Here is a 21,007-nt window from a genome sequence, read left to right as displayed (position 1 = left end):
TTCCTCTTCCATGGAGGAGTCTATGGCATCCCAATCTTTGGGATTCCTTCCTGGAGTCTCTGCCTGATCATCCACTTGGAGCAGGCGATAGGTCAGAGTGTCCTTCATTTCTGCCTAGGCAAGGCACTGTGCTGGCTGGAATAAATTATGTCCTCCCAAGCCATGTTCTTTAATGCAGTATTGTGAGGGCAGACACTAATCTTTTGATTGACTGTTTCCATGGAGATGTGACTCAGCCAACTGTGGGCGAGACCTTTGATTAAATTATTTCCATGGAGATATGGACCCCACCCATTCAGGGCGGGTCTTATTTAAACCACTGGAGTCCTATAAGAGAGCTCACAGACAGAAGGAGCTCAGAGCAGCTGAGAGATACTTTTGAAGAGACGCTTAGGAGCTGACAGAGATGCTCAGAGATGCTTAGAGTTGCGGACAGAAGGATGCTTGGAGATGCTAAGCTAAGGATGCACAGGAGCTGAGAGAGGAGTTGAAACACAATTCAGGACTAATAGATGCCAGCCATATGCTTTCCCAGCTGACAGAGTTGTTTCGGACGCAGTCACCTTTCTTCATTGAAGGTATCCTCTTGTTGATGCCTTAGTTGTTCTGACACTTTTATGGCCTTTGGACTGTAACTGTAACCTAATAATAAATCCTCTTTATAAAAGCCAATCCATTTCTGGTATTTTGCATAATGGCAGCATTTTCCCGGTTTGCTAATGCTGCCATTATGCAAAATACCAGAAATGGATTGGCTTTTACAAAGGGGGTTTATTTGATTACAAATTTACAGTCTGAAGGCCATGAAAATGTCCTAATTAAGGCATTAGCACGAGTATACCTTCACCGAAGGAAGGCCAATGGTGTCCGGAAAACCTCTGTTAGCTGGGAAGGCACATGGCTGGCATCTCCTCATCCTGGGTTATGTTCTAGCTCCTCTCTCAGCTCCTGGGTGTTCTTCAAAATATTGCTCTTGGGGCATTTTGTCCTCTCTTAGCTTCTCTGGAGCAAACAGTGGGCTAGCATCTCCAAAGTGTCAGCAAGAGTCTGCTTTCAGTGGCTGTCTTCAAAATGTCTCTCTCAGCTGTTCTTTCCTGGCTGCAGCACAATATAGACAACCATTTTTAGGTTCTAGTGAATTGGAGTGGCTAGCAGTAAATACCTGAAACTATCAGACTACAACCCAGAACCCATGAATCTTGAAGACGATTATATAAAAATGTAGCTCATGAAGGGTGACAGTGTGATCGAGAAAGCCATATGGACCACACTCCCCTTTGTCTAGTTTATGGATGGATGAGTAGAAAAATGGGGGAAGGAAAAACACAAACAAACAAACAAACAAAGGCACCCAGTGTTCTTTTTTACTTTAATTGCTCTTTTTCATTTTAATTATTATTCTTGTTATTTTTGTGTGTGTGGTAATGAAGGTGTCAGGGATTGATTTTGGTGATGAATGCACAACTGTGTAATGGTACTGTGACCAATCAAATGTACGCTTTGTTTTGTATGACTGCATGGTATGTGAATATATCTCAATAAAATGAATGACAAAAAGAAAGTTAACAATCCTGCCAGAGTTTTCAGGGCATCCCAATACTCTCGCAGCAGTCCCCATTTATCTAGGAGGGCAGCCACCCCTCCCCATGTGGATTATATGGGCCAATTTGGGATTCCTCCCATGGATTCTCCCTTCCCAGAACTCACGCCTTCTATGGCCGGCAGTTCTTCAGTCTCCTGGCTGGCTCAGCAATTGTTACAACCCAGCTCAGCCCCAAGAGCAAAGAACATGCCAGGCACAGAGTTAGACATGAGTCTAATGGGACTTACTGACAGGAGATGATTTTTCTTGGTAGCAGCTGGCTGAGGAAAGATGCCTATAACTTCAATTTTAATGTTTTCCTGGCTATTCTTGTGTGTTTACTTTTCCATATAATGATCTTTCTCAATTTATTTACATATAAAAAAAGCTTGTTGGTATTGGGTTAAATTTATAGATTAACTCAGGAAAACTGACATGTTTATGATATTGGTTATTTTGTTTAAGCACAATGAATGTCTTTCCAGTTATTAACAACTATTTTTATGCCTCCTATAAGTTTTGCATATTTTTTGTTAAAGTAATTCAAAATATTTGATCTTGCTTGTTACAATTGTTAATGGAGTCTTCTATACCATTATATCCTATAATTATTGTTATGAACATGAAGGCTGCTTATTTCTGTATATTAATTATATTAATTATTTTAGCCTGTTTCCTACCTGAATTCCTTATTGTTTGAGTTTGCTTTATCATTGATTATTTAGAGTTCCAAGGTATTATATCATATCATTTGCAAATAGAGATAGTTTTACTTCTTTTTGTAATTCTTATGCATGTAATTAATATTTCTTGTATAATTTCATTACTACTTACTAGATGTGTAAATGTGGGCAAGTTTTTTTAAAAAAATTTTTTGAAATTCTTGTTTCCCTGTCAAAGGACATAATCCCTAAGGTGTTAAGATTAAATAACATAATATGTGTGAAAGATTTGTATGTAAGTACAAGCATACATCAGGTCTTATATGTCTAACATAATGAATACTCAATAACTTTTTTGCAGATAATTTGATCATTGATTGATAACTATTCAAGGGTATCTTTTAAAGCAATCCCATTGAAAATAATGCAGATTTTTAAAGAGATACAATAAAAATGTAGTAAATTAGGACTTAAAAATTAAACTAAGGCAAGTACTAAATTTTGATGGGATGACTAAATGTGGGAAGGAATATCTGGTATTTCACCATGAAATTATGTTTGCTTTGTGAATGGCTTCTAATAGTGTTTTATTCTTGCCTATCACAGGCCATAATCTTAATATTTTGTTGTAATTTTTTAGGTGAATGAAAAGTTAAGATTAATGAAAAAAGTATGAAAAGTCAATATTAAAGATGTTAAATGCTTTATGTTAGGCATTATGAATAGCCAATTAGAAACGTATCCAGCTAGAATGATAGAAAGAAGCATGGCGGAATATGTTCTTTTATCAAAGCTAAAAGCAAGATATTACAAACACAATTATAGAATACTTGGATTAAAATTATTTTGGTAAAACTTTTATAAATATTTAGGCTTAACTCATTTCTATGTAAAAAAATCTTTTTATTTGTTTTAAATGAAGTTGCAGATTTTAACATTATTACATCATGTGATGTTGACAAAGTATGTGATTATGGGCTTTGTGATTATAGATCAGGGAATGGCAATTTTTTTCGGTAAAGGCCAAATAGTAGCTATTTTAGTCTTTGCAGGCCAAGTGTGTTCTCTTTTGTTCTTCCCTTCTCCCCTCCTCCTTCTACTTCTTTTTCTTCTTAACAGCCATTTAAAACCAATGTAAAAACCATTCTTAGTTTATAGGCTATAAAAAAAAAAAAAAAATAGAACAAGGGTATGTACCCAGGATGTAGTTGACTGACTAGATGGTGAGAATTTTTCTTCTTTTTTTGAATATTGTAGATAGCTTTGGAATGCAAAATAAAATCTTACATCCTGTTGACCCTTTATGACTTTCCAACATATAACTTAAGTCCTTGAAACAGCACCATTTTCTTGAAGATTCCAGTTACTTCAGTTCTAGATGCTTGTTACAATCATATTCACAGTACTGGAGCAGTGTCTGTTAACAGCATATTATGATATGGCAATAGTTTCAATTTCTAGTGTTTTTTAGTGATAGACTTATATTGCTAAGATATTATTGTATTGACATTTCATGTTTATTTACATTAAAAAAGCTATATGCTGTATCCTCTTCTCATAAACCACATATTGATGGAAATTTATGCTTAGAGCTGTAAATAAAATATTAGTTCAAAGAATAGAATCTCAAATCATCTGTCATTTGAACCTTCATGTTTGCTGGAATCCTAAATATATTTGAAGCTTAATCCTATAACATTATCTTTTAAATAGCATTAAGTATAATTATGCTAGTCTAGTTCGCAAAGAAAGTTAAATTAACATGGTCTCCAAACCTCCAAGTTTTTGTGATATGTGTATGACAGACAGCAGTGATGTAGCAATGAAAGAAACTTCAACTGACCTTATTACGGGTTACCAGTGACTACTTAATGACTACTTTTGGTTTCATGTTTCTAAAGTATAGTCTTTATATTAAACTTGTTCAAATAATCTTTACTGCATGCATATTTTTTCCCTATTCTTATTGTTTAGTTTTGCTTAACAGTTGATATTGCAACTTTATAATATAGGGGGACACATATCATATGACCACATTATGTCCCTCTAGTGTATATCTGGACTATAAAATCATCATCATACGGAATTTGCCAAACCAAAAGCCTCTGTGTGATGAGTTTATAGGTGCTTATTCAGCATAAAAATATTCTGCCTCAAATGCTGACAACAGAATAATTTCAACAGTGTCATGAAGTATAAATTTTAAGCTATTGAATTTAAAATGCATTTGTGCCATTTTATCCTGAAGTACAGTCCCACAAGGGAATTATTTCAGAATGAACTCATATTACAAGGTAGTTTAATGTAATTTTTTTATCTTGTAAATTATTAAGGTTGCTATACAGTGATAATTCTTTTAAGAAATTCTGCAAGTTTTGCCATAAAGGATAAATGAAAGGTTTATCCAGGTTTTAAAATATTAATATGCATAATTTTTGAAGTGAAATTCTGAATACAAGACAGTATTTGTATGAAACTGTGCAGGTGAGTATTACAAGATGTCATGAAGTTATATATTACCTGTATATATCTAAGTGTCCCTGTATCGCTGGATGACAGCTTCCTTTATTCCTTGCAGTTCTATACATTGTCTCTTATTTCTGTAATCCTCACATTTTGTATTACCGTAGTTAACTTCTAAAAATTTAAAGGAAAATTATGTATTCAGTTAAATATGAAGAAAAACTCACATCTTTATATAGAAATCTCTTCTAGTAAAGAAACAGTTTCTTGGAAGTCTATCTAATACCTAAGTTTATTTTTTATGTGTGTAGGGAGTGCATTTACTTTATACTAAATATCTATTTTTTCAAAGCAAATAATTGTAAGCAATTAGCAAGAAGCTTAGTATGCTAGAATATTTCATATTTTGATCAAAACCAATGTTTTTAAACATCCTCATTGAGATATAATTCACATACCATAAAATTAATCCTTTTAAAGAGTATAATTCAATGGTTTTTAATATAATTAACAGAATTGTGCAGTCATTACAATTGAATTTTAGAACATATTCTTCACCCTCTTCCAAAACCCATTCTCCTTAATCACATTGCTTAATACCATCTGAGAGTGTAGAAAAGTATCAGAAAGTAACATAATTTAAAATATATAATCTTGCAATTATATATAAAATTGCATTAATAAAGGGGACAATTCTAATAATACAGTTGTTTAGGATTATCTCCATTTCATATTTGTAAAAGTGTGCTTTTGAAGTGCTAAAAGCTACAAGACTTCTGCTACAAATAAAAACATAAACATACTAGCTTTTTCCAGTTCCTGCCAAAGAACATCATGTAGCTATGACTATATTTTTAATCTTCACTGAGGTATAATTTACAGGCATACCTTGAAGGTATTGCAGGTTCAATTCCAGGCTACTGCAACAAAGTGAGTATTGGAATAAAGTGAGTCACACAAATTTTTTGGGTTCCCAGTGCCTATAAAAGTTATGTTTACACCATACTGTAGTCTACTAAGTGCAATAGCATTATGTCTAAAAAAAAAAGACCAATGTTCATACCTTAATTAAAACATACTTTAGTGCTAAAAAATGCTCATCCAAGTCTTCTTGTGAGCTGAAATCTTTTTGCTGGTGAAGTGTCTTGCCTCCATGTTGATGGCTGCTGACTGATTTGGGTGGTGGTTACTGAAGGGTGGGTTTAGTTGTGGCAATTCCTAATCTCTTCCTTTCGTGATGATTTCTCTTTAGCGTGCAGTGGTGTTTGATAGCCTTTTACCCACAATAGAACTTCTTTCAAAATTGGAGTCAGTGCTCTCAAACCCTCCCACTGCTTTATCAACTAAGTTTATGTAATATTCTAAATCCTTTGTTGTCATTTCAACAGTGTTCACAGCATCTTTATCAGTAGTAGATTACATCTCAGAAACCACTTTCTTTGCTCATCCATAAGAACCATCTTCTCATCTGTTAAAGTTGTGCCATGAGAATGCAGCAGTTCAGTGACATCTTCAGGCTCCACTTCCAATTTCTCTTGCCATTTCCACCACATCTGCAATTACTTCCTCTGCTGAAGTCTTGAACCCTCAAAGTCATCCATGAGGGTTGGAATCAACTTTTTACAAACTGTTAATGTTGATATTTGACCTCCTCCCATGAGTCATGAATGTTTTTAATGGCATCTAGAATGGTGAATCCTTTCCAGAAGGTTTTCAGTTTACTTTGCCAAGATCCATCAAAGGAATCACTATCTATGGCAGCTATAACTATGAAAGTTCTAGATGGCAACTTCTTCCAATATAATGCTATTTCATCTACATTGAATAGCTGTTTATTGCAGCTACTTCCATCAATTACCTTAGCTAGATCTTCTGGATGACTTGCTATAACTTCTGTATCAATACTTACTTGCTTTACCTTGCACTTTTTTTTAAATTGAGTTTTATTGAGAAATATTCACATACCATACAGTCATCCATGGTATACAATCAACTGTTCACAGTACCATCCTATAGTTATGCATTCATCACCCCAATCTATTTCTGAACATTTTCCTTACACCAGAAAGAATCAGAATCAGAATAAAAAATAAAAATAAAAAAAGAAACACTCAAATCACCCCCCCATCCCACTGTATTTTTCATTTAGGTTTTGTCCCCATTTTTCTACTCATCCATCCATACACTGGACAAAGGGAGTGTGATACACAGGGTTTTCACAGTCACACTGTCACCCCTTGTAAGCTACATTGTTACACAATCGTCTTCAAGAGTCAAGGCTACTGGGTTGGAGTTTGGTAGTTTCAGGTATTTACTTCTAGCTATTCCAATATATTAAAACCTAAAAGTGTTATTTATATAGTGTGTAAGAATGTCTACCAGAATGACTTCTCAACTCCATTTGAAATCTCTCAGCCACTGAAGCTTTATTTCATTTCATTTCACATCCCCCTTTTGGTCAAGAAGATGTTCTCAATTCCACGATGCCAGGTCCAGATTCATCCCCAGAAGTCATATCCTGCCTTGCCAGGGAGATTTACACCCCTGGGAGTCAGGTCTCATGTAGGGGGAGGGCAGCGAGATCACCCACCAAGGTGGCTTAGTTACAGGGAGAGGGCCACATCTGAGCAACAAAGAGACACTCAGGGGTAGAGTCTCAGACACAGTTACAAGCAGATTTAGCCTCTCCTTGCAGCAACAAGCTTCATAGGAGCCATTCCCAAGTTAGAGGGCTCAGCACATCAAGCCAACAGTCCCCAGTGTTTGTGAGAACATCAGCAACAATCCAGGTGAGGAAGTCCAACACCTCTGCATTCTCCCCCACCTCTTCAGGGGGGCCCTGAATATATATTTTTGTTCTCCACCCAAATTACTTTAGGATGTGTTGCTATTTCATTCTAATCTATACAGACCTACCATAGATCACTTCCTATTCAAAGTTCCATGTAATTGTAGTGTTTGAACAAACTGACTGTGGAAATTATATTGTTTAGAAAATATAGATCCTACACCAAATAAACATCTCTTCCATTGGTCTCACATGGAAGTTGAAGTTTGAACACAGTCAGTTTCAACCTTTACCCTTTAGCCCAGTTTGCTCCAGTTTCAACCAAATCTGCTTTATTCATATCTCTAATTGAAGTCTGGGATCTATTTCAGCTTTTTTTTTTTTTTTTTTTTTAACAGTTGCTGTATGCGTTAATACTGATATTCATATCTGCCGAGCTCTAGCTCTGAGCTTCAGGTGTAACACAGATACTCAGTGTTCCAGAGACCAATCATCATATTTATAAAGGGATCAACATTTCAGAGTTTGGAGATAGCTATTACAATTCAGGAATAGATTTGATTGCTGTGAGAGCTTATGATCTAGGGACCATTACAATAATCATTTCCCTGTTAGGCTGTGCTCTAAGATTCAATTCTGAATCTGTACACTGTAGTTAGTCCATATTGGTGAGGCATTATAGTGTTTTCCTTTGTTTCTGGCGTACTTCACTCAACATGCTGTTGACAGGATCCATTCACCTCATTGCGTGTCTCATGGCTTCACTCCTTCTCCTTGTTGCTCAATATTGCATTGTATGCATACACCACAGTTCACCATTCTGTTCCTCAGTCAGCGTACCCTTAGGCCACCTCCACCCATTGCAAATCATGAATACTGCCTCCGTATACACCAGTGTGCAAGTGTTCATTCATTTTTCTGCTCTCGGATCTTCCAAATATATACCGCCTAATGAGGTTTTAGGACCTTATGGCCCCACATATGTAGCTTCTTGTGGAGTCACCACAGTGACCTCCAGAGATGTTACACCATTCTGCCTCCTCATCAACGGTAAATACGTACATCCCTCTCTCCATGTTTTCTCCAGTACTTTTACCTCTATTTATATTTTTTCCTACAATCTTATAGAGATAGAGTCACATAACATACAGCCATCCACAGTGTACAATCAGTTGTTCATGGTGTCATCATATAGTTGTACATTTATGACCACAGTCAGCACTTGAACATATTGATTATTATGAAAAGTGGTTTATTTTGGTGAATAATAAAAAAGGGAATAAAAAGTAAAATAAAAATGTCATACAATACAATATAATTGTAAGGACAAAAAAATACCACTACCAAGAATCCCGTATCCCTCCCTTATATCCGCCTCTCATACACATTTAACTTTGGTATATTGCCTTTGTTACATGTAATGGAAGCATATTGGAATGTTACTGTTGACCATAGACTCCAGTTTCCTTTGATTGTGTTTTTTCCCAAATACCATCCCTTTTTCAACACTCTGCTTGGTTGACATTCTTTACCTTGCACTTTTATGTTATAGAGATGGCTTCTTTCCTTAACCTTATGAACCAACCTCTTCTGCAGTTCCCTCACCTCTCTCAGCCTCCATAGAATTAAAGAGAGTTAGGGCCTTGCTCTGGATTATGTTTTGACTTCAGGAAATACTGTGGCTGGTTTGATCTTCCATCCAGACCACTAAAATTTTCTCCATATCAGCAGTAAGGCTGTTTTACTTTTTAATCATTTGTGTGTTCACTGGAGTAGCAATTTTAATTTCCTTCAACAAATTTTCCTTTGCATTCAGTACTTGGCTGTTTGGTACAAGAGGCCTGGATTTTGGCTTCTCTTGGCTTTTGACATACTGAGCTTAATCACTAAGCTTAATCATCTCTAGCTTTTGATTAAAAATGAGAGATGTGCAACTGTTCCTTTCACTTGAACACTTAAAGGACATTGTAAGGTTATTAATTCTCTCATCTCTGCCATTTCTTGCTCTTTTTGGGAGGGAGGAGCAATCTTACTTGGCTCCTTGTATTGGGTGTATTTTCCAGCTTCTTCAAATACCTTTCTTTTTCTATCAGTTTCTAGATGAAGTTGATTTAAAACATTGAGTTCTGGGTCTTGTTTCATGCATTTAAAGAGTGTTGTACTTCTTTCTGGCCTCAGTAAGGTTTCTTCCAGTTCACCTTTTTGCTCTCTTTCTACCTTTTGACTTGGGAATTTAGTTACCTTTATTATTTCATTTTATTATTAGAAGTATTTTAGGGCTATGAATTTTCCTCAGGCTACTATCTTAAATATGCCAGATGGACTGTGATATGTAGGCTGTCATTATCATAATTTTTAAGAAATTTTTTATTTATTAATACTTGCCAATAATTAAGTCAATATTTCTACTTTGTGGAATTTACTGATGTTTTCTTGTGACATGTATATGAATGTTTTTGTGAATGTTTGAGATGCCTTACAGAAGAGGGTGTATTCTTTAATATCATGGCCTAAAGTTTGATATCTATCCATAATATCCATCTTATTAATTATGTTGTTCAGTTTTTTTATATGTTTACTTACTTTTTTGTCCACTTGACATGTCTTGTACTAAGAGTGATGTGTGGAAGTCCAAAATTATTATTGTTCTTTCTTCTATGTCGTCTTGCATATCCTGTAGTTTTTGCTTTATAAGCATAGTTGTCCTGTTGTTCAGTATTTAAAAATTCATAGCTATCATATGTTTATGGTGAATTTTACCTTTTCCACTGAAAAGGTCCTCCTTTGTCATATTTAATACTTTTTTTTCTTTAAGTTTTATTCTGACTATATATCAGGTTTGCTGTCCCTGTGTTCTTATTGTTTCCATTTTCCTGGTACACTTTTGTCCATCCCTTTATTTTAGCTTCTCTGAAACACTTTGTTTTAGGTACATCTCTACTTTAGAGCATGTAGTTTGTTGTGTTTTTTTGACCTAGAATAGATGAGGTAAACCTATTAATCTTTATTGCTATGATTGAGAGTACTTTCCTCAGTTCTGTCATATTATTCTATAATGTGTTATCATGTTATATTTGCTGTGCTTTCTTCTCTGTGGTATGTTTTTTCTGCTCTTAATTTTTTAAAAATAATTTTTAGATTTGGTGAAATTTGTATTTTTGTTGTAGTGGTTCTCATTTTTCTTATGCCTTCTCAAATGTCTTAGCATACTGTATTCTATATAATTTTTAATATCCGGTTTGCTTCTCCTTAGTACTGTTCTTTAACTTCCACCTATTGCCTATACAATAATAAATGGGCTCATCCTACATTTTTTCTTTTCTTTCCCATATACTCATATTTTAAAATAACATTCATTGTATTTTGTGAAAATATAACATTTATGTATTATACATCCACACTTGTTCCTACCTCCACCTTTTAGTCTTAGATCTACAATTAAATGCACTCATAATTTATCCTTTCACTGAAATTTTCCTGGTCTCTCTTAGTTGAATTAAGCTCTTCTTCTAGTAGATTTTTCAATAAGAAACCATAGGTACTGAATTTTCTGCATACTTGTTTTTTTAAAACAGTACTACTATAACCTTGAATACTGCAGTATTTTCTTGAATTATTCTTCCCTGCAGCAAAAGCTTGTTGTGGAAGGATGAGGAATAGTCTTTAGGCATTATTTTTCTTTTAGGTAATGTGAAATTTGCATTTTCTGGTTATGCTAAAGGAGTGATTTTTGTTTAGTTTATTTGTTATTCTTGTTGTTCATTATTGTTTGGTGACTATTTGGGGAGGCATGGATCTAGGCAGCAGCATTTTCCTCAGTTAATCTAGAAATAAATCCTCTCTGAATGTGATTTTAATTTTCATATCTCTGATTACTAGTAGGAGTACCATCTTTTTCTATGTTTATTTGCCATTTGTTTTTCCCCTAAAAAATGCTTAAAAATGTTTTCCTATTCTTTTATTTTTATTGATTTTTAGGAGTTCCTTATATATTCTTGATAATAATACTTTACTGGTTATATGCATTGCTTATATCTTCTCCTTGTTTGTGGCTCATCTTTTCATTTTCTTTACTGTTTGTATTAATGAATAGAAGTCATTAACTTTAATATAGTTGAATTATTCAATCTTTTATTTTATGGTTAGAATTTGCCCCCTATCCTGAGTTCTATCTGAAAATTTTTGTTTTTTATATTTAAGATGCTAAGCCATTTGTATGAAGAGAGATAGTAATTCAATTCTGTTTTTTTTCCACTTGGAATGTCTTCTGTACCAACACAATTTGTTTAATATTTTATCATTTTCTATGTGATCTACAGGCAACTTTTGTATCTTAAGCTTTTACATTTTAGGGCCTATTTCTGGGCTTTCTATTCTTTCACATCAGTCAGTTTTCTGTATTTGTGCTAATACTAAACTGCCTTTATTACTCTAGTTTTACAAAAATTCTTGATATTTGGTATAAATATCCGTACTTTATTCTTTATCAGAACTGATTTGGCTATTCTTGAATTTCTGCTCTTTTACATAAATTTTATGATTACATCATTTTCTCAAAAATCCTTTATTGGAATTGTATTAATTTTGTAGATCATTTGGAGGAATATCAACATCTTTATCATATTGCTTCTTCCTTTCCATGAACAGTTTATTGTGCATTATTTTAGTCTCCTTTAATATATTTTAATAAAATTTTATAACTTTCTCCATGAACATAGTTTATTGTGCATTTATTTTACTCTCCTTTAATATATTTTAATAATTTTTTTTAACTTTTTCCATCTAGATCTTTAACCAGGTTTACCTAGGTACTTTACACTTTAGATTGCTATAGTAAATTATAGTAAATTATATCTTCTTTAAAAATTGTGTTTCTTGAGTGTTATTTAGATATATGAGCAGTGACTTTTGAATAGATATGTAGATAATTATATCATTTTTAATAATAATATTTTTCCCTTCCTTTACAATCATTATACCCTTTGTTTCTTCTTCTGTTCTAACCCGATTGGTTAGGACCTCCAGTTTAGTTTTCAATTGAAATAGAGATAGTGGGCTTTCTTGTCTTCTTTCTGAGTTTAAGGGAGATGGTTGTCCTCCCCTTCCATCCCCTCCCCTCCTCTCCACTCCTCTCCCTTTCTTTTTCTTATTTTTTCCTTCCTTCACCTCCTCCCTCCTTAATCCTCCTGCTTCTCCTCCTCCTCCCTCTTCTTCCTCCTCCCTCTTCTTCATGTTACCTTTAAGTTAAGGAAGTTCTCTTAACTTTGTTAGCTAAGGCATTTTTATTAATCATGAGGTGGCAATAAATTTTATCATATATGTTTTTTCTTTCATTCTTGATGATGATACTTGTTCTTTGAGCTATTAATATGAAAAATTAAATTCAGAAATTTTCTAATGTACATTACCCTTGTATTACACATAAACATCTAACTTTGTTATGGTATATTAACTTCTTAAAAATGCATGACACATATACATATACAGATGGGCCACTCTATGTTTATTAGTGAAATTTGACTGTAATGTTCTTTTCTATTATTTGTTTGTATTTTTTTCTGTTTTGTTGTCAGTTTTCTACTGGTAATATATAACTAATTTGGGAGCATTCTCTATTTTTCTAGTCTCTAGTAGAATTGAAAATAATCTGTTACTGGTAGATTTTTCCTGTAAAGCTGTCTGCATTGGGTGTTTTCCTTATGGAGATTTTTTTTTTTAAACAACTGATTCTGTTTTTTTTAATAGCCACTTTTCATAATTTTTTTCTAGAAATATGCCAATTTTGTCTAAGTTTCCAAAATTACTGCTGAAGTTTTTGATTTGTATTTTTTTTAGTCTGTACTAGAACTGTGGGTATATTCCTTTTTTATTTCCAGTATATTTTTATCTAGGTCTTTGCTTTTAATTTCTTGATCAGTCTCAGCAGTTTTTAAATAATTTATTTTATTAATATTTTGGGAAACTGTCTTTGGTCTTTTTGTATCCTTTCTATTTTATCTATGTATTCAATTTCATTGCTTTCTTCATTTCTTTTTATCATGACTTTTGTTCTGCCTTTTATGATTTATTCTGTTGTCCTTTCCCCAACTTCTTAAATGAAATGCTTGGCAATTTTTTTAGGCTTTCTTTCTATTATAAGTATTTAAGGCTACAACTTTACATTTAAGTACTACATTTGCTGCAACCCATAATTTTGGATATTTGAATAATTATTCCACTAACATTTTTATGCTTTAATTACTTTTTACTTACAAAATTAAAAAATCTTCTTTATGATTTCTCTCTTGACTTATTTGATATTTAGAGGGTTTTTTTTTTAATTCTAGATGTCTTGGGGGTTTTTTGGTGAATTTCTTTTATTTGTTATTAACTTTTGATTCAGTTGTATTGTAGTGAAGGTATATTGTATGATACTATTTTTAGAAATTTCTTGTGGCTTTCTTCATTTGTTATTGGAAACTGAAGTTTTTAAAATAATCCAAATGTGCTGTTTCTTGAAAACAAGAAATTAACACAAAATTTAGATCAGTGGTTATTTCTGGTAGGGGGAGGCAGCAAAATAAGTTCAGGAAGTAGCACCCAGACCAATTCACTGGTAGTGCTGGAAGTCTGTTCCTTAAATTGGATGGTTTCATGGGTATCCATCCCATTGTATAAATTACAAACAGTTTTATAAGCTATAAAATGTATATGCAATTTAAAATCACTACCATTACCTCTTGTCTTCACAAAAATACTAAGCAATATTGGCTTTGGTTTTTCCAGTTTTTTTTTCCAAAATAAACATATAATTGACGTGATAAGCAAGACTTCTTGGGTATAATTAAAATACAACTCGATTTTTTTCTCCCACTGTTCCTTTAAAAGGTATTGAGTGGATAAACTTTTCTCTTGTCCTTACTGAAATCCCAGACTCACTCTTAGTTACTACAAAGAATTCTAAAGAATACAAATTGCAAACACATACTTACATCAATAATTAAAATTTTTCAGTCCAGAGAAAAATCACAACTCTGAATCTACTTTGAAACCACATTTCTTTTTCCTTCCTCTATCCTGGATGATCTCTCTTTCCATAGTTAGGATTTTCCTCATTCTCCGACTTGGTAACCATGTTATGATCTTTCCTGAGAAAGCAGAGAAAATTGCAGTCTTATGTGGGAGGTACAGTGGTCCTCTGTTGTTCAGGTCCTCTGTGTGAGAGATGCACGACTGCTGGATCTTTCTCTCACAGGTGCACTATTGGAGTCTTCTGAGGCCTGGCCTGCCCAGGTGAAATTTTCGTGATGATGGTGACACATATTTTCTTCCTATGGTGGCAGCTTCCTTTCCAGCCCCTCTTGTTGGAGCCCCCTGATGTTTTCAGGCAGTCTTCTTGGTCAATGTTTAAAGCAGCTGCAGGCCAGCTGGAGGAAACAGACATTCTTTGTCTTGTCTTCAGTTTAAGTGCTGATACTTCTTAAAAGTAGTCTTCTCTATCTACCCTGCCACCTCAGTTCAATAGTCACAGCTATTCATATCTGAATTCTTCATATTCCCCTCTAATATGCCACATAGATTCTAGGGGACTCACATCAGGTTCTCCAATTAGTTCAAGTGACGTCCCTCTCATTAGGCTTGAGTAAGAGGGCACGCAACCCCTCCCTTGGGAGGAAGAAGCCAAAGCTCATAACACTGACGAGGCTTTTTTGAAAATCCTTACCAAATCTTCCCTCCTTTTACTATTTTTGGCTTATTTTATTGACTCCATCTGAGTCAACTGTTCTTTGATGAGTACCTCCAATTTTTGTTTCAGTGTCTTCCTTTGAAAATTTTCATATTGGCCTGGTATTTCACTTCAGTATGCAAGATCCATTTTATCTTGGAGCTTCAGTTTAAATATCAGTGTTCTTATTTGGTCACATTTGTTTGCATTTAATTCATTAGTATACATGTTATAATTGCCGTGAATATTTTAAGAAAAAATAATTTACAAGTTGAACATTGAGGAAATTTGACTCATTAGCTTATTTGTGTGTGTGTGTGTGTGTGAATCAAGAAAGTTGCCATTTATTTCATTTTTATCAAGAGAATGGTTTAACTAGCTGGTGATGTGCAGGCACACAATAGTTCTCATTAAAGTTTTTGAAAGGGTTAGTGACATGATCAGCTTTGACTCTGTAGAATGTATCCCTGGGCCAGAGAATTAATTGTAACCTAGAATTATGGAAGGTGGAGAGATCAGACGTAAGTGATTATACTGTTGTCAGTAAGAGAAAGTGGGTGATAGAACTTGAATGGCAGTTATCAGAATGAAAAGGAGGGGTCAGACAGAAGAGATTTTATGCATGTAAGAGACTAGGATATACCAATTGATTGGATATTGGGCACAATAAAGGTGACATTTGTGTCCTAAATAATTAGAACACTGCTTTTTAACAGATAAATGCAAAGTAAGGAAAATGAGACTTGAGTTCATATTAATCAAATTGAACCCATGTAACTGTTAAACCATGGAATGTTTGACATGCTTTTTAATACATTTTTTAGGTATGTTGTAATTATTATTAGCAGTGGTAATAGTAGTAGAAGTAATAGCAACCTTTATTGAGTGTTCGATATATGTTAAGCACTTTAAATTGTATAATCTCATTTAATTTTCACAACAATCCTGAAAACTTAGTTTTATTCTCCTTTTGCAGATGAAACTATGGAGAGGTTAAGTAAATTGCCTGAGGTCACATAGCTAGTGATTGTAGGATGCAGATTGTGAAGTTAAACAGTTTGACTCCAAAGCTCTTGCTCTAATTTGTAACTCATTTCATTAAGTAGAGGTGCCAAATTAGAAATAGAAAAAGGCCCAAAAACAAATTAAATGAATACTTAGGTCCAAATAGACTTCAGGATATCTACAATGATTTTAAAGAGTTTCACAACATTTTCAAATAAGTGAATTTACTTCTCTTAAATTAAAAATAACATAAATATGTTAATCTTAGTTTTTGGGTGTCAGGAGGAAATAACATGGTGTAAAAATAGGGTAATAATAATAACTATTATTATTCTTCCCTGAAATGTGGTGTATATGTTTGCAATGTGGAATATTCAGCATCATTTTCATTTTGACCTACAGCTTGTACATGCAGTGGCCATGCAAATATTTGTCATATGCACACAGGAAAATGTTTCTGCACAACTAAAGGAATTAAAGGTGATCAGTGCCAACTGTAAGTAAAAGTGACTTTTTAGAAATTTTGTGGATTGAATTTGTGCTTAGAAGCAATTGTTATTTTCTTTTTCAAGCTTAATGTTGTGCTAGTTAAGAACTGATATTGTAAGCTGTTCCTACTTGCATCTTATCAATTAACCTTCAAAATTAAAATGACAGTTTTGTGGAGGTTTAAAAAAGAGCTCATAGAATGCATGCTTGTCTTTTGTATCTCTTTAAAACAGAAAAATTTTTCCTGTAAAACATATCAAGTCATCATTGTTATCTTTACAATTTTATTACGTATTTTCTTAAATAAAATTCAAATCCAGGGTTTCTATGCCTTTATTTCTTTTGAATCTTTCATTATTAATTCTCATAATTACAGTTCCTAATATGCATGCTCTTCTTTTTTCCTGTTCTTTCAATATACACGAACCTAATATTGTTGTCATTCTGCTTTTATGAGTGGTTTTTGTTTTTGTATCATTTAGTTACAATTCATAAGATTTATTCCCCCTCAAAAAAATTTAGCTCTAAAAGTAATTGTTTCAGATTACTTAATTTTTTTTTCTTTTTCTTGTTCATATACACCATATATCATTAAAATCAAGTTTTCATGGTTTGAGTTGTATCCGTGCAAATGTATGTTTATATTAAATATACATGTACTGTATTTGACACATCCTATAAATTCCAACTGCAATAATTATGAAATTATTGGAAAAGTTTAATAAAAGGTGCTTGAAAATGTAAATATATAAGAATTATTTCCAAAGAAGTCTATTAAACATGGAAAATGATTCTTCGTTTTTAAAATTTAAAACAAATATATTGTTTTTCATAGAATCATCCTGAACATTTCAAGTTATATAGTCGTGTTTTTGACTAGTCACTTGAGATATCATAAGTTTTCAAGTTCAGAGACAGTGAGCAGAACCTGTTCTTATTCCTTCTCCATAGCTTCTAAATGTAAAAATAAGATCAAACATAAGATGTTAAGGGAATTCATGTTAAGGGAGGTCATTTTGGCCTCAAAACTCATAGGATTAAATCAGAGTTCTGTGCTCTTAAGACAGAGGGTGCCTGTAGTATTTTGCCACACTGACACATGGGTGTCATAAGCAGGGCCAACTTCAGGGGTGTGGCCTATGTAGTTAGAAAGGTATCACACTTGGTTTAATGCTCTTCTGTTGCAATCTTGAAATTACTGGTAATTTTTAAATAAGGGCCTCACATTTTCATTTGCATGGGGACAAGGTGCATTATGTTACCAGCTCTGGTCATAAGCAATGTTCTTTCTCTTGATGAACTTCTATGTTGATTGGATAATAGTATGCAGCACTGAAAATATTTTCTATAGACCACAGTGGAAGTATTATGGGCAAAATAAAATATTTTATTTTCATTCTGAGATTCCATCATGATCCTAAACACAGACAATTTTAATTTTTTACTATATTTTTGCATAAATGGTATAACTACCCAGAGTAATTACCTTTTTGTAATGTAGTATTTCAGTAGCATATTTTTGTTTCCAAACGAGAGAGAGAAATATTTGAATATATGAGTTTATAAGCTTAGATATACAGAGTTACAATTTAGCATATGTATAAAATATTAGAAAAATAAATTATATAGTTCTGAATGATGAAAGTACATTTTGCTGTAGTTCTTATTTATTTGTTTTTTACAAGGAGAGGAGAAATGGAATACTAATTTAGTAAAGAATAATTTGTAGATAGTATTTGTAGGTAGAATTATATTCATTACTTTTTTGGTTTATTTAGCTTTTGAGTGAGCAACAATAGAGATTAGGGTCATCCTTATAGTAATTTTTTGATATAGTGTGCTTATATTGGAAAAATGCTCTTGTTAGGATGCAAAGTTAGCCATTCAAATGAGTAAATAATTATTAAGTGAGTTTTAGGTATAATTTGTAGAAATAAATAGTCATGATTTTTGCCTTAAGTTTAATTTTTGCTTGAAGTTTAGCAGTGGAGACACTAGTGAAAATCTAATATATTAATTTCTTACATTAGTGATTTATGATGCTTATGAACCCCTGCCTCTTTCCAGCGTAATTGTTTTGACCTTAAGTATCTAGTTAGAAATCATGTATTTTGTATACTTTTATTAGCCTTTCTAAACTGAAATTGGTGGTCTTCCTATTTGCCAATTCCTGCCTTGCATTATCTATTTACTTGTCTGTATCCCTTACTAGAGCAGCTTCTCATGGGACCATTATATCAGTTTCACAGAGTAAGTGTTCGATAGTTTATTTAGTGGAATGGAATGAAGGAAGTATTGATGGAGTACTGAAAAAGGAGTGATTAATACTTCTTGAAGAATAAGGATAGTATGAACAGAGAATATTTGAGCTGGAACCTGAAGGAGGAGTGAGATTTTTCAGGGGAGCGAGTGTGGTAAGCAGAAGGGGAAACAACATCAGTAAGAGCAAAGAGGTCAAAATGAACATGGTTATACCACCTCCAGTTTTTGCTGATGGATGTAGAGAGTTGGAAAGAGCATCACTCTCACCCTTACAATGAATAAAAACCTGGGCAAACTGAAAATTCATGATTTTTCTTGACACTATTGAAAAACTGAAAGCACAGAGTAACTAAATATTGTATGATCTCACAGATATGAAATCATTAGAATAAGCAAACTCATAGAGTCAAATCTAGAATATAGGTTACCGGGGTAGAGTGGGGATTACAAATAGGGAATTAAGGCTTAAAATGAACAGAGTTTCTATTTGGGACCATGGAAAAGTTCTGGTAATGGATGGCAATGATGGTAGCACAACAATGTGAATGTAATTAACAGCACTGAATTATATATTGGAATGAAGTTAAAAGTATAAATTTGGGGTTGTATGTATGTTACTAGAATAAAAATTAAAAAAAAAATTTGTAGAACTATGCAACACAGTAAAACCTAATTTCAACCATGGACTATATAGTTAATAGTACAATTATAACAATTTTCTTAATCAATTGTAAGAAATGTATTACGTCAATGCAAGATGCTAATAATAGTGATATATGGGAGCCCTGTATCTTATGCATGACTTTTCTTTCGACTCACAACTTCTCAGAAAAAAAAATTTGGCAATCTGAATTTGTGCCAGTTTAATCATTTTATTAAATGTACAGGTCCAGTTCTTGGTCAGACTGGCTTACCACATGATTTATTTTCTTTAACATGTTAAATCAACAGTAATAAGTCATGTTGATAGCAGGTATCCTTGATGGGAATGGTACTTTATCTCTGTGATCCTCTTCCTCACAACCCATAACCCCTTACTGACCTTAAGAAAAGCATTAGACAAATCCAAATTGAGAAACATTCTGAAACATATCTGTCTCCTCAAACTGTCAGAGTCATCAACAAGAAGGAAGTCTGAGAAACTGTCACAGTCTAGAGGAGCCTGGGAGATAATGATGACTAAATGTAAAGTGGTATCCTGGATGGGATCCCAGAACAGAAAAAGAACATTAGATAAAAACTTAAGGAAACCCGAATAGAATATGGACTTTAGTCAATAATAATGGATCAGTTTTGGTTCATTAGTTGTGACAAATGGACCATACTAATGTAAGATGTTAAAAATAGGGGAAACTGTGTGTGGTGTATCTGGGAACTCTGTATATCTTCACAACTGTTCTGTATATCTGGAACTTTTAAATTTTAAAAATAAAAAATTAAACATTTATTTTAAAAATTGTTAAATGTAGAAGTATTATATGACCCAGCAATTCCACTTCTAGGTGTATATCCAAAGAAAGTGAAAACAAGGTCTCAAGCAGACTTGCTATACACACTTGTACATCAATGTGTATAGCAGAATTATTCACAATAGCCCAAAAGTGGAAACAACCCAAGTGTCCATCAAAAATGAATAGATAAACAAAATGTGGGGATGCAATGGAATATTAGGAAAGAATGAAGTTGTGATTCACACTGCAACATGGAAGAACCATGGAAACATTCTGCTATGTGAAATAAGCAATGCATAAAAGGACAAATATTCTATGACATTGGTTATAAGAGATGAGTAGAAAAAGCAAATTGGGGGAAGATGGAGTGTGAATTTGGCCAAAAAAAAAAAAAATCCCCATAAATTATTAGGAAACCTGTTGTTAGGAGTGGTATACCAATATCCATATCCATATCTAGATCTATAGCTACATTTTATTTATATCTATAAGTCCAAAGTATTTCTGGCTGTCAAATATTCAGTTTCAAACTTGTTATCAGTGAGAGAAATCTGAACTGGACCCATGTTTAAAGATGAGGGTATGAAAAAGAACATGTCT

At 33.4% G+C, this 21,007-nt stretch overlaps 1 protein-coding gene across 2 annotated transcripts in view; it reads left to right on the top strand.

Annotated features, from left to right (window-relative positions):
* The window catches only part of ATRNL1 (attractin like 1), a 1,027,996-nt gene that overhangs the window by 376,851 nt on the left and 630,138 nt on the right, over positions 1-21,007 (top strand). For both annotated transcript variants that reach the window (XM_037804686.1, XM_037804687.1), the window contains one exon: positions 16,608-16,701. In XM_037804686.1, the coding sequence (XP_037660614.1) occupies positions 16,608-16,701 (94 nt within the window). The remainder of the gene's footprint in view (positions 1-16,607; positions 16,702-21,007) is intronic.

Source organism: Choloepus didactylus, chromosome 15, assembly GCF_015220235.1.
Source record: "Choloepus didactylus isolate mChoDid1 chromosome 15, mChoDid1.pri, whole genome shotgun sequence".
NCBI classification, from domain to species: domain Eukaryota; kingdom Metazoa; phylum Chordata; class Mammalia; order Pilosa; family Megalonychidae; genus Choloepus; species Choloepus didactylus.
This window is presented reverse-complemented; position numbering and strand designations above follow the sequence as displayed.